The 24814-nt window shown below is 35.1% G+C and overlaps 1 protein-coding gene across 9 annotated transcripts in view; it reads right to left on the reverse strand.

Annotated features, from left to right (window-relative positions):
* STAG2 (stromal antigen 2) overlaps nucleotides 1-24814 on the reverse strand; it is a 156890-nt gene that overhangs the window by 44734 nt on the left and 87342 nt on the right. For all 9 annotated transcript variants that reach the window (XM_055121437.1, XM_055121435.1, XM_055121436.1 and 6 more), the window contains exons 7-16: nucleotides 22143-22347; nucleotides 17221-17372; nucleotides 13822-13895; nucleotides 12431-12554; nucleotides 10731-10829; nucleotides 10556-10635; nucleotides 7226-7333; nucleotides 6074-6185; nucleotides 4989-5106; nucleotides 162-265 (exon numbers count right to left, since the gene is read on the reverse strand). In XM_055121437.1, coding sequence (XP_054977412.1) covers nucleotides 162-265; nucleotides 4989-5106; nucleotides 6074-6185; nucleotides 7226-7333; nucleotides 10556-10635; nucleotides 10731-10829; nucleotides 12431-12554; nucleotides 13822-13895; nucleotides 17221-17372; nucleotides 22143-22347 — 1176 coding nt within the window. The remainder of the gene's footprint in view (nucleotides 1-161; nucleotides 266-4988; nucleotides 5107-6073; nucleotides 6186-7225; nucleotides 7334-10555; nucleotides 10636-10730; nucleotides 10830-12430; nucleotides 12555-13821; nucleotides 13896-17220; nucleotides 17373-22142; nucleotides 22348-24814) is intronic.

The following is a 24814-nucleotide window of genomic DNA, read 5'->3' on the forward strand; positions in this document are numbered from 1 at the left end:
AATTCAAATACTGCTAATTGCCAATGCTCTAAACTTCTAACATATTTTTAAGCAAAGGTCATCTGAGAAAATAAAGTACAAGTAGAAAACAATTTGCTTTATGGTTAGAAGACTTTTAATATACTAAAATAATAGTTTAGAATGAGAATATTTTGTCATACCCTTTTTCCTGTCCCTCTTCCCACAGGAGGATGACATTCAGCAGCTTGTCTAATGGTACAGAGCATTATTTCAATAAGTGCACTCTCTTGTCTATCTGTTAGTGCTGAAAAAAATTTAAAAAAATGTTAAACTATTTCTTTTCCCTATATGCCACTTGCAATTACTACATAACAGCACCTAATGTCTATGACATAATCTCACCAACTGTATTAAGAAAGTATTATTACCATATTACACAAATTATCAGATCAAGTTAAACATTCCAAGTATGTACAACAATGGGAAGTAAAGAAAACATAAATAGACAAAAATAATTTTAATGTGGACAACAAAGACATATTTCTACATGGAATAATATTCATGTGTATGAAAACAAAGTACTTTTTAAATTGAGATAACATTGGCTTAAATCCTTGTTTGTTTCAAGAATGTTTTTCACACCTCTTCAAAAGTAAATTGCCACACTGTGCCTACTATCCAAGTGCAGAAATCCCTCCACCATCATCTATTGGATCACCTCCAACTTTCATGTCTTGTTAGCATCCTCCCCATCTGGCAACCTCAATTTTGTGACTCAAATCCAAAAGTTGGTGTTGGACTGATTTTTTTCTGGTTCCTAGCTTTATTTCTTTATAAGCTACATATGTGCAAAATCATTCAGCATGTATTTTGGACTTATGTTTACTTAATATTACACCCTCAAACTACATCCAAGTTGTCACAAGTGGCAAGATTTCATATTACACTCCATTGTGAATATGTACATCTTTTTTCTCCACTCATTCATCATTGAGAATCTTAGTTGTTTCCATATACTAACTACAGTAAACAGTGCTGCAATGAACATGACATTACATAGGATATACATTACAATATATCACTTCAAATTAGTCTCTGTATTCTTCAGATACCAAGATATCAGATACCAAGAAATGTAATTGATGGATTATGTGGTTAAGTTGGTTTTTAGCATATTGAGAAACCACCAAACTAATTTCCAAAGAGGATGGACTGGTTGATAATCAGACTGACAAAGTACAAAGGACCCTTTTTCTCCACAATCACACCAACAATTCTTGTTTATACACATAGTAATAAAGGCCATTCTCACAAGTAAAAGGAGCTATCTCATTGTAATTTTTGGTTTCATTTTGTTTTGCTTTTCGTTTTTATGTTTAAACCAATGGTGTTTTGAGAGATCATGCAGGATTAAGCACAGTGTCCTGTACACGAAAAACAAGTCTTAGACCACTAAGTCAGATCCCTGACACCCTCATTATGGTTTTGACTTGCAGTTCCCTGAGAAGGAATGATAATGAGCATTTTAATGCACCTTTATGACATCTCTATGTCTTCTTTGAAGAAGTGCATTGATCTGACCATTTGGGGGGGAATAAGGTTTTTCCATTGTTAGGTTTTATGAGTTCTTTATATAACTAGGATATTAGCCATCTCACAAGATACACACAATGAGCAAATACTTTTTTCTCCCATTAAAATGTCTTTCATTTCTTTATAACTTCTTTATAATTTGTTGAACCAGTGATTTATTCTTGCTGTTTCTTCGTTTGTGACAATCAAGTCCCTCAATGATACTACCAAAGACAATGCAGTGTGTTTTGCCTATGTTTTTAATCCATTAAAAAGTCTTTAATCCATTTTGAATTAATTTTCATGGATAGTCTGCAATAGTGATCTAGTTGTAGCGTTTTGTTAGTGGATAATTCAATTTTCCCATGACCATCTTGGGCAATTTCCCAATTTTTCCATTCTGATAAGAGACTTTTCTTACTTAATTGTACATTTTGGATTCCCTTGTCATAAATTAAGTACTCATATATATGTGAATTTATTAATTCTATTCCATTGATACTGTATTGATATTCTATTTCCATTGTTTCAATAACATTCCGCATTGATTACTATCACTTCATAAAATCGTTAGTCACTAACAGGCCCATTAGTTGGACCACAGAATTTTGATTAAGATTGCACTGAAGCTGGAAATTGCTTTGGATAGGACAGTTCATTTAAACCTTGTTAGTTTTTCTAAGCCCTGAGAATAGGTTAACATTCTGTTATACCCTACTGTTTGTTTAAATGTCTTATAGTTTTCATGATACGTCTTTCACCTATTTTTGTTATTCCTAGATACTCTCATTTGCAATGATCAGGATCAAACACAGGTCTTCACACAAGGGCTACCTGGCACTTTTTTTGAAAAAAAATAAATCCATTACCCCTTCCTTATTTCTTCCTAACCCAGAAGTGCTCAAGACTTACTCCAGTTCTGCATTCTCGTATCACTCTCTCTGGACCCGGGTTCCAGAGACCATATGGGAGGGCGGGGATCAAACCTGGGTTGTCTGTGTGCAAAGAAAGCACCCTAGACAGTGTACTATTGGTCTTATTCCTGAGATACTCTCCCCATCTCGCTACCATTTCACTGCTTGAATATAGAAAGTTAACACACTTTCATGTTGATTAGTTAGCCTGCCACTTACCTGGACTAATTTTTTAGTGGTTTAAATGGTATTCTAAAATGGTCTTGTCACCTTCATATAGCAAACTTTATTTCTTTTGATTCTACTTCATTTTATTTTTTTTACCTGTTGACTGGCTAAAGAATTAATAGTGGTAAAACCATTTGACCCCTCTATGTGTAACTAATCTCAGAGGAAAAGTTTTCAATCCTTTATGACTGAGTTATGACGCTAAGATGTTTTTCATAAATAGCCTTATAATGCTTAGGAATGTTCCTTCTACATAAATTTTATTTATTGTTTTGTAAACAGATATTAGATATTGTCTATTATCTTCTCCCCATCTATTGAATTATGAACTTTTTATCTTGCTTTTAAGCTAATGCAGGGATTTTATCTAGTGATTTATGTGGATGAACCATCCTTGCATTCTTGGAATAAAACCAACAAGGGCATTATGCCATTCAGTGTAGTGCTAATTCAGATTCCAAACACTTCGCTGAGAATTTTTCCACCTGTTTTTATCAGTGTTATAGGTCTTTATATTTTTACATTCCCGTATGCTACATGCTTTTTATCAGGATAATACTGACCTTATGAAACATGTGGAAATGTACCCTCTTCTTCAATCGTTTAAAGAGTTGGAGGAAGTTAAGAACTAGGTTATCTTTGAAAGTTCTGTATAACTTACTAGTGAAACTATCTGGCCGTAGGCTTTTATATTGCATGAGATATTTTACTTCCATCTTCCTATCCCAGAGGTGCTCAAGTATCATTCTTGGTGTGGCTCAGGGGGCATATGTGATGCTGGGGATGGAACTGTGATTGGCATCATTCAAAGCAAGTACCCTACATCCACTGTACTAACGCTATGGTCTTAAACTGACCTTAACAGTTTTGCCACAACCTATGCATTCTGATAGTTCCATGACTTTATTTTTGCATGCAAGTATTTTTTTCATTTATCTTTTGATTTCCTTGTTAGTCCACTATCTTTTCAGGATAAGGTTATTCAGTTACTATGTTTGATGTTTTTCCAGTTTTTCTTTGATGGCTAATTTCTAGTTTTATCAATGTATTCGGAAAGGGTACTGGATATGATTTCAACAATCACTAACTAATCTGTTGACAATAATTTGTTATATGTGGTCTATACTCAAGAATATTTTGTGTGCACTTGAGAAAATTTACTCAGCAATTATTGAAGTAGACTGCCTTAAAGATGTCTATGATACCCATCTGGTAAAATTTATCATTTAAGGCTTTTGTTTCCTTACCAATTGTACAGCAGTTCACTTGTCCACAGATAATAGATAGATGTTGAAGTCACCTAGTACTACCATGTTGTAGTGAATGTCATTTTTTAGGTCTATGAATTATTGCATTGTTTTTGATGCTCCTTTATTTGCTGTATATATGCTAATGAGTGATAAGTCGTAAAGAATTGATTCTTACTTAGCATTATAAAACGATCAACCCTGTGTTTTGTTGTTCTTATTTCTTCGGCTCGAAATTTTTTTTTCTGGGCCACCTTATGCTGTGCTCAGGGCTTATGCCCAGCTCGGTGCTATGGATCATTCCTGCTAGTGCTCTGAAGATCATATGCAGTGAGGAAATTTGAACCAGTGTTGACCTCATGCAAGGCAAGAACCTTAATCCCTGCACTATCTCTTCAGTCCCTTGAAGTTTACTTTATAAGTCTATTCAATTTTATTTTGAGTGTGCACCACCTGACATTGCTCCAGAGTCACTCTTGGCAATGATGGGTGAACACTGTGGTATCTGGGTTTGAACTTTGGACTCGTAACACATAAAGCATGCACTTGAAAGGCCCTCTGAGCCATCTACCGAAATCTAATCAAACCACTTTCAAACTGAATAGATAAAACCTATTTTCAAAACTGTCTAGACCAGAGGGTCCAAAATGAGTTATGCATATTGCCCCATGTTCAGAAAAATACAGTACTCAGTAACCCTCCATTAAAATCTACACTATTTGGGGGGACAAAGCAGCAGCCCTTTCATCCAAAGCTTACTACAACCTCCTGAAATATTCCAACAGCTTTCCGGGGGAAGCAGTATTGCCCATTTTAGGAAACACTAGACAAATATGTCCTTCTCTTCCACATGAGGTATCAGGATATATTACAAGGGTGTCACAGACAAAAATCTTATAAAAGATGAAAGGGGCATAGCACGAGACCAGGAGTCATTTAGTAGGATGTGATAGGGGAGGTACAGGAAGAAAACAAGATTGGAAAGGAAACACAATCACAATCACGGAAAAGTTGAGAAACATTGGTCTAGTCAACAAAAACACCATAATTAAACATAGTTACTTACCTTCCTCTCCACTAAGGGGCTCCTCCAGCAACAAGCTATTCATACATTCCCAGTCTTTCAGCAACTCAGTAGCACAGTCCCACATGCTATCCACAAGGTAAGCTGCATGCTCATGTAACTAAAATTTTAAAAGGACAGTGTGAACTTAGACAAATAGCATACTAGCCTTATCTCAAAAGAATGGATGCTCTGTTCACACTATGTACAAACTCAAACAGCAATGTGGTATTTGAGGTCAAAAGGAAAGGACAAAGAAGAAATTGCCTTAGCTTGTGGTACATGAATGTACTTGGCAAACCAGGTGTGGCCCAAAACCAAACAACAACAAAAAAAAAAACCAAAAAGAAAATATTTTAAATTAACAGAATTCACCAGACACCATTAAGCAATATACATTATGAGAACCAAGAGTACTTTGGAACTTCTCAAAGTCTGGATAACAAGAGAATCCTCAATCTGAGGGAGACCTGAAATAGCTCGTATACATGTAAATCAACACATGCAAAACAGTAATAATAAAAGGTAACAACCCAGAATGAATAAGGTACTAATTCTGTATTGAATTACATGAATTATTTCAGTAATAACTGAGAAAGTATTACTAAGAAAAATGGCTCTTAGAAAGATTAAGTAATAAAACCTAGATAATAGGGGCTGAAGTGATAGCACAGTGGGCAGAGCATTTTACCTTGCACGCGGTTGACCGGGATTCAATTCCCGGCATCCCATATAGTTCCCTGAGCACCACCAGGAGTAATTCCTGAGTGCACCACCAGGAGTAACCCCTGTGCATCACCAGGTGTGATCCAAAAAGGAAAAAAAAAAAACAAAAACACACACACACACACACAAAAACAAAAACAAACCCTAGGTAATATAATAAGTGATGAGTCTGATAATCAGTTCTTTGTGATACCAAAATTCCTGTTATTAGTATTACACTTAAATCGATCTGAACATCCTCTAAAAAGTAGAAAGTATTTTCTAAAAAAAATAAAATGTGGAATATTTCAAAATACATTTCATTTGAACCTCATCTCCAAATTGCTTTTAATTTATGCATAACATGAATAACATAAACTAACCTCACTTTCCAGAAAGAAAAACACCAATGTCTTAACAAGATTGGCATTTGGACCTTGTCTTCCCCTTCTTTTCATTATTCCATCCTCCTCTGGATCTCTACGACTGAAGAGCCTACGATCAATAAAAAATATTTAATTTTAAAGCAAAAATAATTCTAATTTTAAGAAACTATAGATGCTAAGCTTAAACATCTACGAAATGAGAAAACTTAAGGCAGAAAAGACTAACATTATCCATCATGATACCCAACCAAATAATATCTATAAACGTATTGATTCCACACTTAATGTCAACTCCCCTTAAATTGTCCTATACTAAATTATTTCTAAAACACTTAAGTTTGATACCATTTACTTTATAAAAGTACATTAAAGACTAATCTGTGTATATAATCTATGAAAAAGATTCAACTTAAAACTTAACATATTTTTTCACTTATTTCCACAACTATCCATGTCTGAACACAGAGACTCTTTCTATAGCTATGATGGTATTTTAACACACAAACTATAAAAAGAATTATAGGGGAAAAATAAAGAGAACTTTAGTGTAACTGTTTCTTTGATGAGTGCCTATGGACATTTTATAATAAAATTCTACAACAATATAAAATTTAGTACATATGGTTCTCATTATTCTCTTCAAAGCCTTTGAACACTTGCTAAATGCTCCTTGTGCTCTGATATCCACAGTGCTATCCATACTAGTTACATATATTAAGGTATTAAATAGCACCATAAAGGATAAAAGAACTCAAAGTTCTTGCATCAAGCTATATAATATTTTAGCAAAATATTTTATATTTTCTAAACTCAAAAATAGGTTTAAGATAAAATATTTCAGTGAAGAAAATAATTGACATCAGAGGCAAAAAGAGTAAAAGGTTAGAGATCAATCTTAAACTCATTGTTGTCATTAGATATAGCCATTAAAAGACATGGGTCTAGTTCCTGTTAAATATAACTTATACACAACAAACAACTATAGAAGGAAATTAAAACTTTTAAAAGAAACAATAAAAAGTGAGTTCCATTTTAATTTATACTCAATTTTAACACTTACATAGCTATATTTTCATTAATATAATTTATAACTCAATAAATTATGCCCAAAATAAGTTTAGAAAATGATGATGAGAAATATAGGTTTACTTTTTATAGAGAAATTCTCCAGCTGCTACTGCTACTGGCCGGTGAGCTGAATATACCAGATGATAGACATTTTCACAATCTTCTGCAGTAAGAACTTCTTCACTACTCCTAAAAATAAAAACGAAAATTTTCAAAAATTATGTCATAATTTTAAGCTTAAGAATTCTAAAACCCATGCTCATGTATTAAAAAATAGTACTTTTACAAAATCATGCTTTAATTTACACAACTTAATCTTTTGATTATCATCTGTCAGTAAAAGACTGTTTTGACAAGAGCAGAATATTTTATTAAAATCTAAAATCAATGAAAAGTAAAATTGAATACTGGATGCAAAGAAATACAGAATGAAAAGAAGTAATGACATGACAAGAATGCTAAAGACAAAGTATGAATTCAGAAAGTAAAGCGGTAACATGCTATAAGAGATTAGAATAATCATACAGAATACTTTACATATATTTCATAGTAATATTAGGAAATAAAACAATCTATTAAAACTCCAGCCTCCTCACAATAATAAAGAATACTTCATCCACAAGTATCAAGTATCATTAGGGAATATAAATGTTTTTTCTAATAAAAATATAAACGCCAAAGATATTTAATTAGTCTACATTGGTAGAATCTTACTGAAATATGCTCATCATCCTGATCTTACTTTATTTAATTTTATTTTTAGTTTTGGTCACACCCAGTGGTGTCCAGGAGTTGCTACAGGCTTTGCACTTGAGAATCACTCCTGGGAGGTTCATAGGGACTTTATGGGAAGCCAGGGACTTAACTTTGGTCAACCACATGCAAGGCAAGTAGCATACTCACTGTACAATCACACCACACCCATTCTCATCTTATTTTTATTTTTTCCCCTTCCCGCGCCACCAAGTTCATACCTGCTTAAAAGTTCCATAATATCTCATCTTATTTTTAAAACAACAAAGTAAACCTAATAAAAATTTTATAAATCAAAGTCATTATAGGGCCTATCAGTCATAGAAATCATAGGTTAAACACTGCTGGGTTCCTCCAGTGAGAAGTGTGCAATAAGGGCCATGACTTCTGACACCTCCACCCTCCTAATATGCTTTTAATGTTTGAGAGAAATAAACTCTTAGATTAGACTTTAAGCCTCAAACAAGCGCCAGGAGAAGAGAAAAAGTACATAGGATGCGTCCTATTTATTTTACTTTCTGGGACACACCTAGTGGTTCTCAGGGAGGGGGAAAGGGATCACATAGTGGAGGGGTCCTAACCCAGGAACTTATTTCTGAGTCACATCCCCAGGCCTGAGACTGCTAGTTTTTAAGAACTCATATCGTTTTTCATTTCCTGCAATGCTCAAGATTTCTAGAAGTATGATGTGTGATGTCTGGTGTAAGACAATACTATTTTTAGAGAAACAAACCAAAATGTTAAATTCATGATCCAGAGTAGAGACTTTGACACAAATTATTCTAATATTGAACTGTTTTTCGGATAATCACCAGTTATATCACTTTAAAATGACAAAAGTGCATAATGAAACAAAATATAATAAATCATTATCTTTTTGTTTGTACTGTCTCAGTGCTTACAACCAGTGGTGCTCAGGAACTATTCAGTCTAGTATGTTGCTGGGGGACTGTAGGCAGTGCTGGAGATTTGAAATGAACCTCCCACAATGCAGAGCATGTGCACTAGTCCTTTGGGCCTCCTGCCTGGCCTAATTCACTCATAGTAATTGAAAAGCTCCCAAATTTCAGTTATCAGGTATGCACATGAATGAATCATGTATAAATTGTTATAGCAATTTACGGTCTGATCAACAATGTGTAAGGGTCCATTTTTTTTCCTTAATCTCAACATACTGCACAGGCCTGAATAATTCTGCTCCATTGTGAAGTAACAGGTAAAATGATCTAATAACATTCTTTGTGTTTAAACTTTCTTGTCAATGATCTTTTTTGAAACTTTATTATTATTGGAATCTGCTTTTTTAATTTACGGAAACAGATTCCTATGATGGAAATCTTTTGCTCAATCTGTCATTGATTTTGTTTCCTTCATAAAATTATATTTCATATAGAATTTTTATCTTTCAGTTTAAATTTTTTAGAAAATACTAAGGATATTTTCTCCCTGTTTTATCAGAATATGACTGCATGTCTAGGCTTAAAAACCACAAAGTCACTTGCCCTTCAAGCACATGTTCTCCCTTGATCACGTATCATGCTTGTCTGTTTCTTTGCTTGCCAATTTCCATACAGAAGCAGCCTGTGTTCCCTCTTGAACACACACTTCTCCAATTCTCTCCCCTCACATCTTTCTAAATAAGTTTCAATAAAAACTATCTGTCTTCACAAAAAGAAAATTACAAAGGCTTTACAATTTTCTGACAAAATTATATAGGCCAGTCATCTCTCTAATGGTTTCTAGAATTTCACTGAGTACTATTAAAGGAAAAATTATTCAATGACTATCAGAATTCAGCCACTCAACAATAACTTTTTAAAAAAACATCCTTTTTCAGGGCCTGAGAGATGGTATAGAGGGTAGGGAGCTTGCCTTGCACGAGGCAGGGTTTGATCCATATGGTACCCCAAGCTCACCAGGAATAATTCCTGAGTGCAGAGCCAGGAGTAATTACTGAGCATCACAGGGTGTGGACCACACCCTTCCCCCAAAAAATAAATAAAAGAGAAAATGAAACATACTGATAAAAGAATGGGTAAATGTAATAAACAAATGATAAAACATTGTTGGACCTTTAAAAAAATAAAATTCTGATATATCCTAAAAGGAAAAATATGCTAAGTGGAAAAAGGCAGATGCAGAGGAACAAATATCATATGATTCCACTTAGATGAGATAATGTAGTCAAATTCATAATGGTAGTAAGCAGAACATTGTTTAGTATGAGCTAAGAGAGGGGAGAAATGGGGGAATTAATTTCAGCAAGAGTTAATAAAAAGCTGGAAACAGATGTTCAGGTAGTAATAAGAATATATTTGATACCACTGACCCATATAACTTTATGCTTATAGCTATTTATAAAGAAAATAATAAATTGTTTAGTTATGTAGTATATTTTAAATTCAAGTTTTTTGTAGAAAGAATCTCCATAAGTTTGCATTTTTGAAAGGGACAATTAACTTTAATTCAACAACATGTAACACTGGAATGGAGAGACTGGCTGGGCTTAAGTGGTAGGGTCCGTGATCTCTAGCACCAGCCACGAGATGTAGCCTTAGTGGCACCCAAATAAAAGTTAGATCTAGATTAATTTAAACCAAGTTTATTCAAATGTATTTTCAGATGCTGAGGCATGAGTAATGTGTCATAAATACTTACTGTAAAACAAGAGTAAGTAATTTTATTGCTTGAACTGCAACATCATATTCCTTGTCAAGGGTCATAGATACAATTCTATCCTAAAAACAAAAAAGATTTAAATATTTACAAATAGAAAGCAAATGAAAAATATATTCAGAAAACGCAATTTTTGACTGTTTACAGTAATACTTACCTTGAACCGACTAGTAAAAAGTTCCAGTTTGGAATTCAGCTCTTTGTTATAATAAAGCCCTTGTAGAGCAGTGAGACATTTGAGTCTTACCTCACCTTGCTAAAAACAAATACAGAAAACATATTAAAAACTTCGCATACGTTCCCGATACAGAATGATCTCTCTCATATGTGGGATATAAAGAAACATAATGGTGGAATAATGAATACCTAAAGACAAGATGAAACAAAATGAAAAATAGTATACAATAGTAAACATGTCACTTGAGGGGACTGGGGAATAGGAGAGGGAGGGATATTATCTATGGTGGTGGAGGGAAGCACACAACCAGGAGGAGGCAGAGGTGCTAAAAGCTGGCAGCGTTATATATGAAACCCTATCACCAACAGAACTATAAACCACAGAGCAAAAACTTCTTTTCTAAAAAAATCACTTTTCATGGGTGAGAGGCAAAGATGGGGGAATACTGGTGGAGGGAGGTGAACACTGGCCAAGGGATTGGTGCTGAAACACAGCATGTTCAAAACCCAATCATCAATAACTTTGTAATTTCACAGCTACAAAAAATTTTTTTTCTTAAAACTTCATATATTTTCAACCTGAATATACTATTTTAAAGTATGTCGTTGCCATGTCCTCTGAAATTTACCTTTAGATAGCAATAATACTAAACAATGCATAAATTAAGACTAAATATCTTTGGGGTTACTGCAGGGGTTAGTTTAGGGTTACTGCAGGGCAAACATATAAATTTCTGCAGGGCAAAATATAAAATTTTGAAATTTTTTTCAGAGCAGTATCACTGTGAAAGGTAACAGTAGCATATATCACTTAAGTTTTCCATTATAGAAAATAATACTGTAAGTGATATACATATATAAATATATAGAGACACATACACATATACACGCACATATATGGAACTTCAAGCTAGTGAAGAGGTAGCCGAAGAGGAAAGTAGATTAATAAAAATTAAAATAAAAGGTAAGAAGGCCAAAGAGCTAGTATAGTTGGTAAGGCACTTTCCATGAACGCAGCTTCCCCCTATTCAATCCCCAGTATCCTATATGGTCCACCGAGCAACACAAGGAGTGCTCCCTAAATGCAGAGCCAGGAGTAACCCCTTAGCATTGTTGAGTGTGGACCCAAAACAAATAAATCAATAAATAATAAAAAATTAAAAGATCAGATGCCAAGTTGTAAATGGAGAATCAAAGTTTAGGAATTTTATGAAAGTATAAAAAAGTACACTTCTTATGTACTCTAAGAAATGTCTCACTGCAACCACCATCATAATCTACATGATCCTAACAGTTTAGTAGAAAAATTAACTCAAGCTTGATAACTTAGTGGCTTAAGATTGAAAAATATAGAAGACTTTATGTGATATCATGGAACAAATAGAAAAGATGAAAGTAGGAATGTAGCTGGAGTGATAGCACAGCGGGTAGGGCATTTGCCTTGCACACGGCCGACCCGGGTTCGAATCCCAGCATCCCATATGGTCCCTTGAGCACCGCCAGGGATAATTCCTGAGTGCATGAGTCAGGAATGACTCCTGTGCATTGCCAGGTGTGACCCAAAAAGAAAAAGAAAGTAGGAATGTAGTCTCAGGTATGTTTTCTTGCAGACAATTCACTATAAATGAGAGCTGCAGATAATTATGACCATCTCTAGACAGTCTGTATGGTAGAACTTACCTTATCATGCATAGTCCAACCAACATATTTTAGATAACTGTCATTAAGAAAGGCATCACTATACATTTTCATCCAAATGCCAATTTCTTCAATGCAAATAGCTCTGATTTCAGCTATTGCATCACTAAATGGAGAAAGAAAATATTATATACATTAGTACTACTATACACTATACCTCTGGTTGTTGATTCAAAAGATGCCAAACACTTCATTCCTATGAATATAAAACCATGTTAAAAATGACCAAAGACTGAAAAAACAGAACTGGAATTAGAGAAGTAGCTCAGCAGTAAAGTGCTTGTGTTGCATGTATGAAGCGCTGGGTTTGATGCCCAGCACACCAGACAAAGACAGTCACATGCACGCATGCGCCCCTCGACCCCCCACACACAAAAAATTGAAACATAAATCCTGAATGCCAAAAACTTCTCTATTTGGCAAAGCATAATTATCATGACATACATGTTTCTTTAATTAAACTGATAACAAGGTCTGATCTCCGCCTTTTACACCATGCCTTGCTTACACCTGCTAGCCTTGGTATGTTCAGAAGATAGCAGGCATACTATCTTCTTAAAATTATGTTTTAACCAGACTAGTATTAGTCTGGTTAAAACATAATTTTCCAGGCAAGAATTAGTTACGCATAACGTTGGGGGCACGCTCAATTTGGATTTGAATGTCAGACTAAATTATTTTTAATTCATCCTGTAGGCACTGGTGAGTCACTAAAGGCTTTTCAGCAGAGGAATAATGCAACAAAGAACATTTTAAGAAAAATGCAATAATTTCTAGGTATGAGAAAGATGAGAGAATGGACTAAAGTTAATGATGACACTAGCAATAGATAAGAATGAACACAGGACCACTACATAGGAAAAATTAACCTGATTCAATAATTGCTCAGATAGGGGGTGGGGGGGCTAAAGAGAAGTTGAATAAAAATGACTCCAACATGTAAGGAATGGTTACAGCAGAAATGATGGTAAGATAACCTGATTCTTTGCTCTGCTCATTCAAAATAGCAATAGAAAATGTCTCACATCTATCCAAATCTTCCTTTTGATATTCAAATGGAGGAGAGACAGGAATCAGCCTTTAAAGTTCTCTACTAATAAAATATATTCAAAAGCAATTAAGTATTCTAGAGCCTGACTCCTAACAATAGGTGCAGCTTTCATCTGCTAAGCAGCTAAAATATTATTCCAATTTTTGAGCAAGAAACAATTTCAAATCAAAGAAGTTGCCAAGGATATCTAAATCAGTGAAAGAGTATAGATTCAATGATCAAGTCCAAAACACTTTTCACTAATTTATTCTGCCTAGTGTACTAAATAAGTCAGACTAAATTCAGGGTAAAAATTGTCATTGAAAAAAACTTTCTGACTTACCGGTATCTATGTACAAACACACCCTTAAATATTGCATTCATCATATTTTCTATTTCATCTTGATTTTCTTGAAGCTGAAAAGAATACGTAACACTGTTAAAATTGTTATTCAATTATAATGGAAGATAACCAAAAACCACACCTGAAAATTGTCACAGATATAAATGGAGGACTCTCCAGGGGTTTTGTGGTTACATCTATTTTTAATACTATTACATGACAATAGCACTGTAGCACTGTCCCATTGTTCATCAATTTGCTCGAACGGGCACCAGTAACATCTCCATTGTGAGACTTGTTCTTACTATTTTTGGCATATTGAATACGCCACAGGTAGCTTGCCAGGGTTCTCCAAGAGGGACAGAGGAATCAAACCCGGGTCAGCCACATGCAATGCAAATGCCCAATCTGTTGTGCTATCGCTAATTAGTAACTAATACATGAGGTAGCTACCATCCCATAATAGATACTATGTTTGAGTTCGCGTCTAATGTTTATCTAGTAGGTTAATTTCTTGAGGCACTCACAATCATCCATTGTATAAAAGTATTCTAAAGAAATCTAGTTGCATAGTGTATAATATTCATATCAAAAAGAATAATCATGGGGCTGGAAGAGAAAATACAATGGGTAGAATGATGCCTGAGCACAGAACCAGGAGTAAGATCTGAGCACCCTTGGCTGTACCTCAATATCCCCACCACACAATCATTACCTGCCATGAACCAAAAAAAAAAGATAGCTATTATTATCCTATTGTTTGTTGTTGTTTATTATTTAAATAAAGAAGATTCACACTATCTGGTGCCTGCTCAAAATCATTAGTAAATTCGCAGTTTCTCCGCAAAACATTTTTAGGGAAATAAGTCTAATGTAAATAAGCAAGTGAACATTTCAAATCATTTGATGTTTTGGTTATTTGGGGGGCCACACCTGGTGGTGCTCAGGGAATACTCCCAGCTCAGTACTGAGGGTACCATATAATGCTGGGGATTGAACCTGGGCATCCCACATGCAGAGCCTGAGCTCCAGCCCATTGAGCTATCTCTCCAGCCTAAATTTTCAAATCCTAGGTGACTTTTCCACATGTGTATTTTCATTAAAGAGCCTGTGAATTTAGTAGAAATTACTTTAGAGCTTGAAGAATGAGGTAAATCTTTATAATCTAAATATCAATTAGATTTTACATTATGGTTTATTTTTGATGTTTTGTTTCTTTTAGTAGCTTGCATTTTAATTACTGTAGCTTTGAAGCCACAAGCAGCAATGCTCAGGGGTTACTACTGGTGGTACTCAAGGAACCATATGGGATGCTGAGAATTAAACCTGGGTTGGTTACATATATGGCACATACCTTACCCGCTGTACTATTCAAGTTTAGCAAGAGCTTATACATATAATATTCATTACCATAACTATTCTACAGTTAAACCTAATCTGCATGTATTAATTACTCCTACATATGTGGAAATTTGCATCTAAAAACCTACAAAACCTACATCCAATCATTCTATGTTCACAATTTTAATTTTTTGTCCAAGAATCAAGCTATAATTTCAACAACTAAGACATATGCAGTTCTCACCAATAAATTACCTAACAAAACTTGTTAAGTAAATTAAGGGGCAAAAAATTACCAATTCTTCCTTTTAAAGTATATGAAGAAGATGAGGAATATAGACTTGAAAAAATTGGTCAACATTTTTCAGGCTATTAAAGACAGGGCATTATAAAATACTATTGACTGTCTCTAAATTATCAACTAACCCCCAAACTTCAAGATCAAGTAATAATTATGGATTATGATAACAAATATTTAAGTGAACTTTATTACAAAAATTCTGAAACATAAAGCTTTGTCTAATAGAAATAAAAAAATAAATATCTCCAACAGCAAAACAATAAATCACCAACGGAGAAACTTAAATCATAAACACCCAAGGAAAGTAGACACAAGGGCCAGGAATATTGCTCTGTAGTTGGAAGCCTGTCTCATGAGCTGGGGGTGAAGGCAGTTGGAATAGAGAGGCGATCACTAAGTCATTGATGGTTGAAGGAATCATTCAGGATGGGAGATGTGTGCTGAAAGTAGATAATGGACTATACATGATAGCCTCTCAGTATCTACATTGCAAACCATAATGCCCCAGAATAGAGAGAGAGTATGAGGGAAATTGTCTGCCATAGAGGCAGGGGGAGGGTTGGAAAGGGTGGGGATAATATTGGGGACATTGGTGTGGAGAATGTGTACTGGTGGAGGGATGGGTGGAGGATCATTGTATGACTGAAACTCAAACATGAAAGTTTTGCAACTGTATCTCACGGTGATTCAATTTAAAATTACCACATATTTACTATTATTTAGCATATGGATTTTCATGATATGCGGCAGTATTGGGTGATCAGTTATTAATGTTAAACAAGTGATCCTAACACCACAATAAAAACCAATTCAGACACCACAAATAGCCTAGAAATTATACTTCAAAGTAATTTCATGTAAATGAAATCTCATCTGATCCTTACGATATCTGTGGAAATGAGGAGGAACACTTCCACAGAGGTAAATGACATTAAGGCTCAAAACAACTTATCAAAGTGGATCCACATGGAAAGTATCATGTTGAGTGAAGAGTCAGAAAGAAAGGACCAGACATAGAACTAGATTGCACTCTTCTGTGAAATACAAAGTAACAGGAGACTAACACCCAAGAATAGTAGAGATAAGGGCAAGGAGGTCTGTGCTACGGCTTGGAAGCCAGCATCACATGCTGGAGGAAAAGGCAGCTCAGACAGAGAAGGAAACACCAAGTAAAAGGGTGCTGGGAGGACCCGCTCGAGTTGGGAGCTGCCAAAAACAGACTAAAGACTGAACACAGTGGCCACTCAACCTCTATTGCAAACTACAATAGCCAAAAGGAGAGAGAGAACAAAAGGGAATGCCCTGCCACAGAGGCTAGGTGGGGAGGTGGAGGAGGTAATGGGGTGGGAGGGATACTGAGATCTTTGATAGTAGAGAACGGGCACTGGTGGAGGAATGGGTAACCGATCACTGTATGACTGAAACACAAACACAAACGTTTGTTTCTAAGTATGTAACAGTACCTCACGGCGATTCACTAATAAAAAAATAAAAAATAAAATAAAAAGTAAAAGAGAGGATCATTTCTAAATGAAAAAAAAAACCTATCAAACTGCCTGAGGACTCCATACTTGAAATCATGAACTCTTTCATGGTCCAAAATTCCACACATAACAAAAATACAGAAATGTTATATTGTTGTCCTCTACTATCAATGAAATGGGACTAAGACTTAAAAATGCTTATTTTAAACTTTCAAAACTTGAATCTCATGAGACAACAAATAAAATACCAAAACATTCAAGGCATAAATTTACCTCTTTCCGCTTTTGTAGCAGGAGCTCTAGCCTCTCATTGGCTCGTTTCCCAATCATTTTATTCCGTTCTGCCTCATATTGTCTTTGTGTGTTATCCATATTAATGCTGAGATTCAGTGCCACGTTCACCAAAGCTGTCATTAACTTCATAGCTTTAAACAGAAATCACTGAAATTAGCTTTATCAATACAAAAATTTGCAAAATAAGATTAAATTTAAAACAAGACGAACTGCTTGGCTTTTATTAGAAAAACATGTGAGTAACAACAATAATAAAACAACAGCTAATGTGTACTGAATACTTACTATACATCAATTACCTATACTAAGAAATTTTCCTGGTTTAATCTTCTAATAGGCACAAGGGTCTCAAACAAATATGAAGAAATTAAGAAATTTGCTTCAGATTACAAAATTCATTAAAAGTCGTATAAACTAAAATCCTAAACCAGGTAATCTGATTCCATACCATGTCCAAATTCCACTGTTCTAAAAATATGCTCCCTACAACAATCTTTTCCCAGAAATCATGATTCACTCCCTAAGTATAATTTGTTTCATATAGCAGTAATTTAGCTATCTCAGTAACTAAGGAAGGAGGAGCTTTATAAACATCCAAAAGATGTTGAAGTGTTTTATCAGTATTTGGTTTTCTATAATCTTACTACTACACATCATGATAAAGATAATGGTACAATTATGATAATCAGATCTAGACAAAAAGTCCAAAGTACAAAGAACACACTACCAATCAATAAAATGCTTTTAATTAGACCTCTTCCAGATCCCTAACTTTGGATACTTGCTTCAAGACAAGTTTCAATGCCCGTAATTTAATATATAAACACTGAAATATCATGCTATTTTAAGGTTTTTAAAGCTTACTCCATATAATTTCTCCACCCTGGTTCAGTAGATGACGGACCAGCACAAAACTGCATGTTAATTTTTCAAGAGCTACTAGCTCTTTTTCAAAAGGTTATTCCTAGGTCAGAGAGCTAGCTCAAGAGACTGAGTGCATGCGTGCATGCAAGAGGAGGCCTAGGTTTGAACCTCAGTTATGAGTTTGAGCCACATAACCAAAATAAATTAGACTTCCCAATTTTCTACTGAGTTATTTCACTCCCTTAGCAAATCAAGTTTGCTATTCTAGTCTAAAAGCATTCACTTAACAATCATAATTGAGTTTACATAAGCCAGCAAATTATTGGTATATCTTAAGCTCATAGAGTAAGATTGCACGCATTTTGTGACAGAATATAAAAACAAAAATGAAACCTACCTGTTATGTATGAAATCCTATCATAAAAAGTATTGTAAATATGTGCTTAAAATAAAAACAAAATCTAAAATAAGAACTTTTAAAAATAAAAATTAAAAAAGTCTACTACTAAGAATAGAGCAGGTAGTAAAAGTATACTTTCCATTCTTGTAAACTTGTGTACTAAAGTGCAGACTTTAACTTTTTGGGAAAATACTGCCAAGAAAGATATTTCAAGAAAATTTTTCTAACTTTCTTGAGAAAAAAGAAAATGGGAGTAATCAACCTCCCCAACTTCAAACTCTACTACAAAGCGGTAATAATTAAAACAGCATGGTACTGGAACAAAGGCAGAGCCACAGCTCAATGGATCAGGGTTGAATTTTCTGACACCCTCCCCTACCAAATATATGATTATCTAATCTTTGATAAGGGAGGAAGAAATGTGAAGTGGAGCAAGGAAAGCATTTTTAACAAATTGTGCTGGCAAAACTGGACAGCTACATCCAAATAATGGGCTCAGATCTCTACTTATGACCATGTACAAAAGTCAGATCAAAATGGATTAAACATCTCAACATCAGACCAGAATCCCGAAGGTACACTGAAAGCAAGATCGGCAAAACCCTCCACGATATTGAAGCTACCGGTATCTTCAAATATGCCACGACACTGGCCAAGCAAGTGAAAACAGAGATAAACAAATGGGACTATATTAAACTAAGAAGCTTCTGCACCTCAAAAGAAACAGTGACCAAAGTACAAAGACAATCTACAGAATGGGAAAGGATATTCACCCAGTACCCATCCAATAAGGGGCTGATATCAAGGATATACAAGGCACTGGTTGAACTCCACAAGGAAAAAACTTCCAAGCCCATCAAAAACTGGGGTGATGAAATGAACAGAAACTTTCTCAAAGAAGAAATCCGAATGGCTAAAAGATAATAATCAGGAAGATGCAGATCAAAACAATGAGATATCATCCCACACACAGAGATTGGCCCACATTCAAAAGAACAAAAGCAACTGGTATTGGCGCGGATTTGGGAAGAAAGAGTCTCCCCTTCACTGCTGGTGGGAATGCTTACTGGTTCAGCCCTTTTGGAAAACAATATGGACAATTATCAAAAAATTAGAAATTGAGCTCCCATTTGACCCAGCAATACCATTCCTGGGAATATATATGGAGAGGCAAAAAGGTATAGTAGAAATGACGTCTGCATTTGTATGTTCATTGCAGCACTATTTACAATAGCCAAAATCTGGAAAAAACTAGAGTAACAAAAACAAATGACTGGTTAAAGAAACTTTGGTACATCTACAGAGTGGAATACTATGCAGCTGTTAGGAAAGATAAAGTCATGAAGTTTGCACAGATGTGGATCAACATGAAAGTATCATGTTGAGTGAAATGAGTCATAGAGAGAAAGACATAGAAAGATCACACTCATCTGTGGAATATAAAGTAACAGAATGGGAGACTAACACCCAAGAGTAGTAGAGGTTAAGAACCAGGACGTCTGCCCCACTGCTTGGAAACTGGCCTCACATGCTGGGAAAAAAGGCAGCTGAGATAGAGAAGGGAACGCCTAGTAGAGGATGTTGGGAGGACCCACTCAGGTTGAAAGATGCATGCCGAAAGTAGACCAAACATGATGGCCACTCAGTGTCTCTATTGCAAACTACAACACCCAACTGGAGAGAGAACAAAAGGGAATTCCCTGCCACAGAGGCAAGGAGGGGTAGTGGGGGTTGGGGTTAGGGTGGTGGGAGAGATACTGGAAACATTGGTGGAGGAGAATGGGCACTGGTGGAGGGATGTAAAGGATCACTGTATGACTGAAATGCAAATATGAAAGTTGATAAATTTGTAACTGTACCTCACAGTGATTCACTGATAAAAAATTTTGAAAAAACGATTTTTTTCACAAATACATTATACTGTTAATGACTATAATACTACAGCAATGCGATTTACTCAAACCAAAATGTGCATACTTATTAACTGAATCAAAATTTATGTTTACTTTCTAGGAGGAAAGAAAAATTTAATCGGCATCAAAAGAGCAAAATTGTTGTAGAACTGTCTAGGGCTTAAAATGTAGTTTTTAATCATTAAAATTAAAGATGACAAACTCTTCTCCTTGAATTACAAAACTGAGATTGTCAGTGAGGATTGGGGCAGTGGGGTGTGAAGAGACAGGGACATGGATGACAAAAAGGACAACAAGTGAAGTAGTAGACTAGAGGGACATAAGAACAATGACAGGGGGTCTTGTGCACTCTGGTGGTGTTGAAGTAACATAGTACATCCAAACCAAAACCATTAATAATACCACTGCAACCATGTCATCTCAACTACAATAAAAAATAAATATTTAAGAATAAGTTAAAATTAGGGGCTAAAGCAATAATACAGCAGGTAGGGTGCTTGCCTTGCAAAGCCAACCCAAGTTCAATCCCCCACACCTCATATGGTCCCCTGAGCACCACCAAGAATGATCCCTGAGTGAAGGGCCAGGAAAAAGCGCTGGGCAGCACTGGCATGGTTCAAAAACCAAAAACAGAAACAAAAGATAGAATTTAATATCAAATAATGGGACACAGGTTAAAACTACTCAGAAATAACAGAAAATAAAGTAAGGGAATAGCTCAGGGCAAAACAGCCCACCTTGCAATCATGAAGCCATAAATCTAATCCTTGGTGCAACCCAAATGTTTCAGCCATGACCTATAAGCTCTGCTGACCAGGCCCCTCAGTACATTTGCAGAATCTGTGATCTCTGTTGAACAGTCAGATACGCTGAAGCACCGTAACAATGCATGACCCCTGACAATCACTGCAGCTGTTAGTGTGATAGCCAGCAAGCAGCACACCACAATGTCTGCATGGACCACAACTGAGAGTGAGACATGGTCACAGGGTCCAGGCGAGCATTATATATCCCACCATAGTATAATGGTCATATCCCACCATAGTTCATATGTGTGAACCCTGGACATTTCAACAGGAAAAAATGAAAGAGAAAAAAAAATCAACTTTTTGAGCAATAATTCAAGAGTAAATATCATTCTGATATGATCATTATACCAGGAGGAGCTATGCAAACCAGAGATAAAAATAAGGGTTAATCAGACTATATATTCCTTATAATTGCTTTCCTCATTTCTTCTGTCATTATCTTCTTCCATGATAGGGACTGGAGCGATAGCACAGCGGGTAGGGCATTTGCCTTGCACATGGCCGACCCAGGTTCAACTTCCAGCATCCCATATGGCCCCTCAAGCAATGCCAGGAGTAATTCCTGAGTGAAGAGCCAGGAGTAACCCCTGTGCACCATCAGGTGTGACCCAAAAGCAAAAAAAAATCTTCCATCATGAAACATCTTTCAAGAAAAATTATTTCTAAATACCTTTTCCCCCTTTCCTCTGGCATAGTAAATATCAAATAAGTTTCTCAAAAGAAAATCGCCATATATTAAAAATAGAATGCATTCATGACTAAAACTAAAACTACTAGAAAAAATCTAGAGTTTGGAAAAGAGGAAAGTATCCTTTAATTTATAAACAAAAATTAATGTGTCACAGTTTCAATTCGTAAATGAGGAAAAAAATTTCATCTCTAACCAAAGGAAATACACAGATAATAAATACTGACCTGCCAGGGTGCTTGTGTGTCGAAATGCTCTGACCTGTGAGTCAGATAATCCCGTAAGAAGTGAAATGACGGTATCCATCATATACTCATCATATATGATACTATATTGACACTGCCGTACTAATACACCAATGAATTCACAAAAACTGGATTTGAACTTCTTCCACTGAGGACCTGCCATTGTAAGTGGATAATCTCCACTATCCTAAAACAGAAATTTTAAAGAGCAATTTTATTTAAATTTTATGACAATGAATTTTATTCATCTTTGATTCACACAAACCAATGCAATAAAACTCCTTTAATTCACCTTTTCTTTTCCAATTCTCAAAGCTGGCAGAATGATAAAGGAAGAACACCTCTATTCTTTTCAGATCAAGATGGCTATTCTGAGTTTACTTTAACCAAGAAAAATATACATAAATTACTTAAATCTTTCTGATCAATTCAAAATATTATCCCACAATTAAAATTTCTTCAAAAGGAAACCAAAATGAAATTAATTATATTCTTCACATCAATAAATTGTGAAATATCCTAGATATCTAATAGAAATTATGTGAATTATAAATAATCAAAATATTACAATATATAAACAGTAGCTTTAGGACAAAAGTCAACAGGTATAAACAAAAAACTTTAAATATAAATGAGAATCGGTTTGTGATGGAATATGGGCACGGGTGAAGGGAAGGGTGTTTGAGTACTGTATAACTGACATGATCCTGAGAACTTTGTAACCCTCCACATGGTGATTCAATAAAATTTAAATTAAAAAAAAAAGAAAAAGAAAAAAAATATATGTAAATGAGAATCAGGGGCTGAAGTGATAGCACAGTGAGTAGGGCATTTGCCTTGCACATGGCCAACCTGGGTACAAATCCTAGCATCCCATATGGTCCCATGAGCACCTCCAGGAGTAATTCCTGAGTGCAGAGCCAGGAGTAACCACTGTGCATTGCTGGGTGTGACCCAAAAAGAAAAAAAAAGAAATGAGAATCAAATAGTACAGCCTGGAAAGGCTGGTACTCTGTTAAAAAAAATGGGAAGGAATTTTAAAATAAACTTACATTAAGATCTTCCATAAAGAATTAAAAACAAACACATTCTTTTTAAAAATCAGAAAGGGCCAGGAATATACCCCAGAAGTAGAGTATTTTCACATTTTTAAGGCCTTGGGTTTGAGCACTGATATCACACACACATCCCTTCCACACAGAAACCAATCATAAAGCATTGTAAAATGTTCCCTGGTTTTGATCCCTGGAATACACACAAACACACACAAGACACAGTCCTTTCCACACCACTCTTGTAAGTATGGAGAATGTTCCTAAACATGCCCAACTTTTTGTAAAAAATGTGCAAGTATCAGCTCCACAAAGAAACATGGTACATGAAGGGCAATGATTCTCTCTATGCCCAGGGAAAGTTGCATTAGGGCAAGCAGTAGAGTGGCTAGAGGTCAGACTAAGCAAATTTTTCACAAAAAGGCTAACACTACAAAGAGAATTGTGTTGAGGCTTGAATGTATTGAGCCCAACTGCAGATGTAAGAGAATGCTGGCCATTAAGAGATGCAGGCATTGTGAACTGTGGAGATGGGGGGAAAGAGCCAAATATCTGAGATCTATAACTCATCTTTCATTATGAAGATTATAAAATCCTAAAATTATTTTCACTTCATTTGATTACACCTGGTCTGTGGGAAGGGAAATAAAACTAGTGTCATGAAAGAGTATCCATGTGGAGAAAACTGCATGATGGAAAACAAATAGAAGGAATATCCCAAAACAGAAGTAATCTAAATATATTAATGTGAACACATTTAGTTGCTCTCAATATTTAAAACTATAAATAAATTTTCAATGAACATCTTTTAGACACATACTAATTTAAAATTTGTTTGCATAAAGCTCTATAGAAACAATCTGATACTAAAATTATAAAATTATGGAACACATGTTTCAATAAAGAGAAAATTTAAGTGCACTTTAATTTATATGTGCATAAATAGTAACAAAAAAACAGGTAGGGAAAGTTTTTGAATACTGCATTAGGTTTACAGATATGGGTTACAAGCAGAAGTTGTGGCAAGGTCTTTATATTGTCTTAAAATTAAAAAATAAAGTTTACAAAGAGACCAAGAATACGTAGACCTTGTCAGAGTTAAGAGTCACCAATTACGGTATACTAGAGACTTAAGATGGTCATTTTATCTACCATTAGCAATATTTTAACAGTCTCTTTTTCTTGAGGGATAAGATAGCTCAAATCAGTCCTTTCATACTTTGCATGCTGGAGTCTCTCAGGTTCTGTTCCTGGGACTTCATCACGCACCAAGCACCACTGGACTAAACCCCAAGAAGAAATCCAAGAGTATCACCCAATTACCTCCAAATATGGCCCAAAAGCATATAAGGGAAAAATAAACATTTTTCTCACTGTAACATTAACTTTTAAAAATTTTTAAAACTTCAAAACTTTTAAAAATTATGTAACATTAAAAGTTCAATAGTCTCTTATCTAAGAAAATGGCCTTAATTCAGCATCTAGGTTTTCTTTCTTATTTTTAAGATTATCATATAGTGACTACTCTATCTTAATAGTTAAAACAAATGGGTTGCTGATATTTTCAAAATCGTATTTCAAGATTCTGATCTCAAATAGCAG

Source organism: Sorex araneus, chromosome X, assembly GCF_027595985.1.
Source record: "Sorex araneus isolate mSorAra2 chromosome X, mSorAra2.pri, whole genome shotgun sequence".
Taxonomy (NCBI): Eukaryota; Metazoa; Chordata; class Mammalia; order Eulipotyphla; family Soricidae; genus Sorex; species Sorex araneus.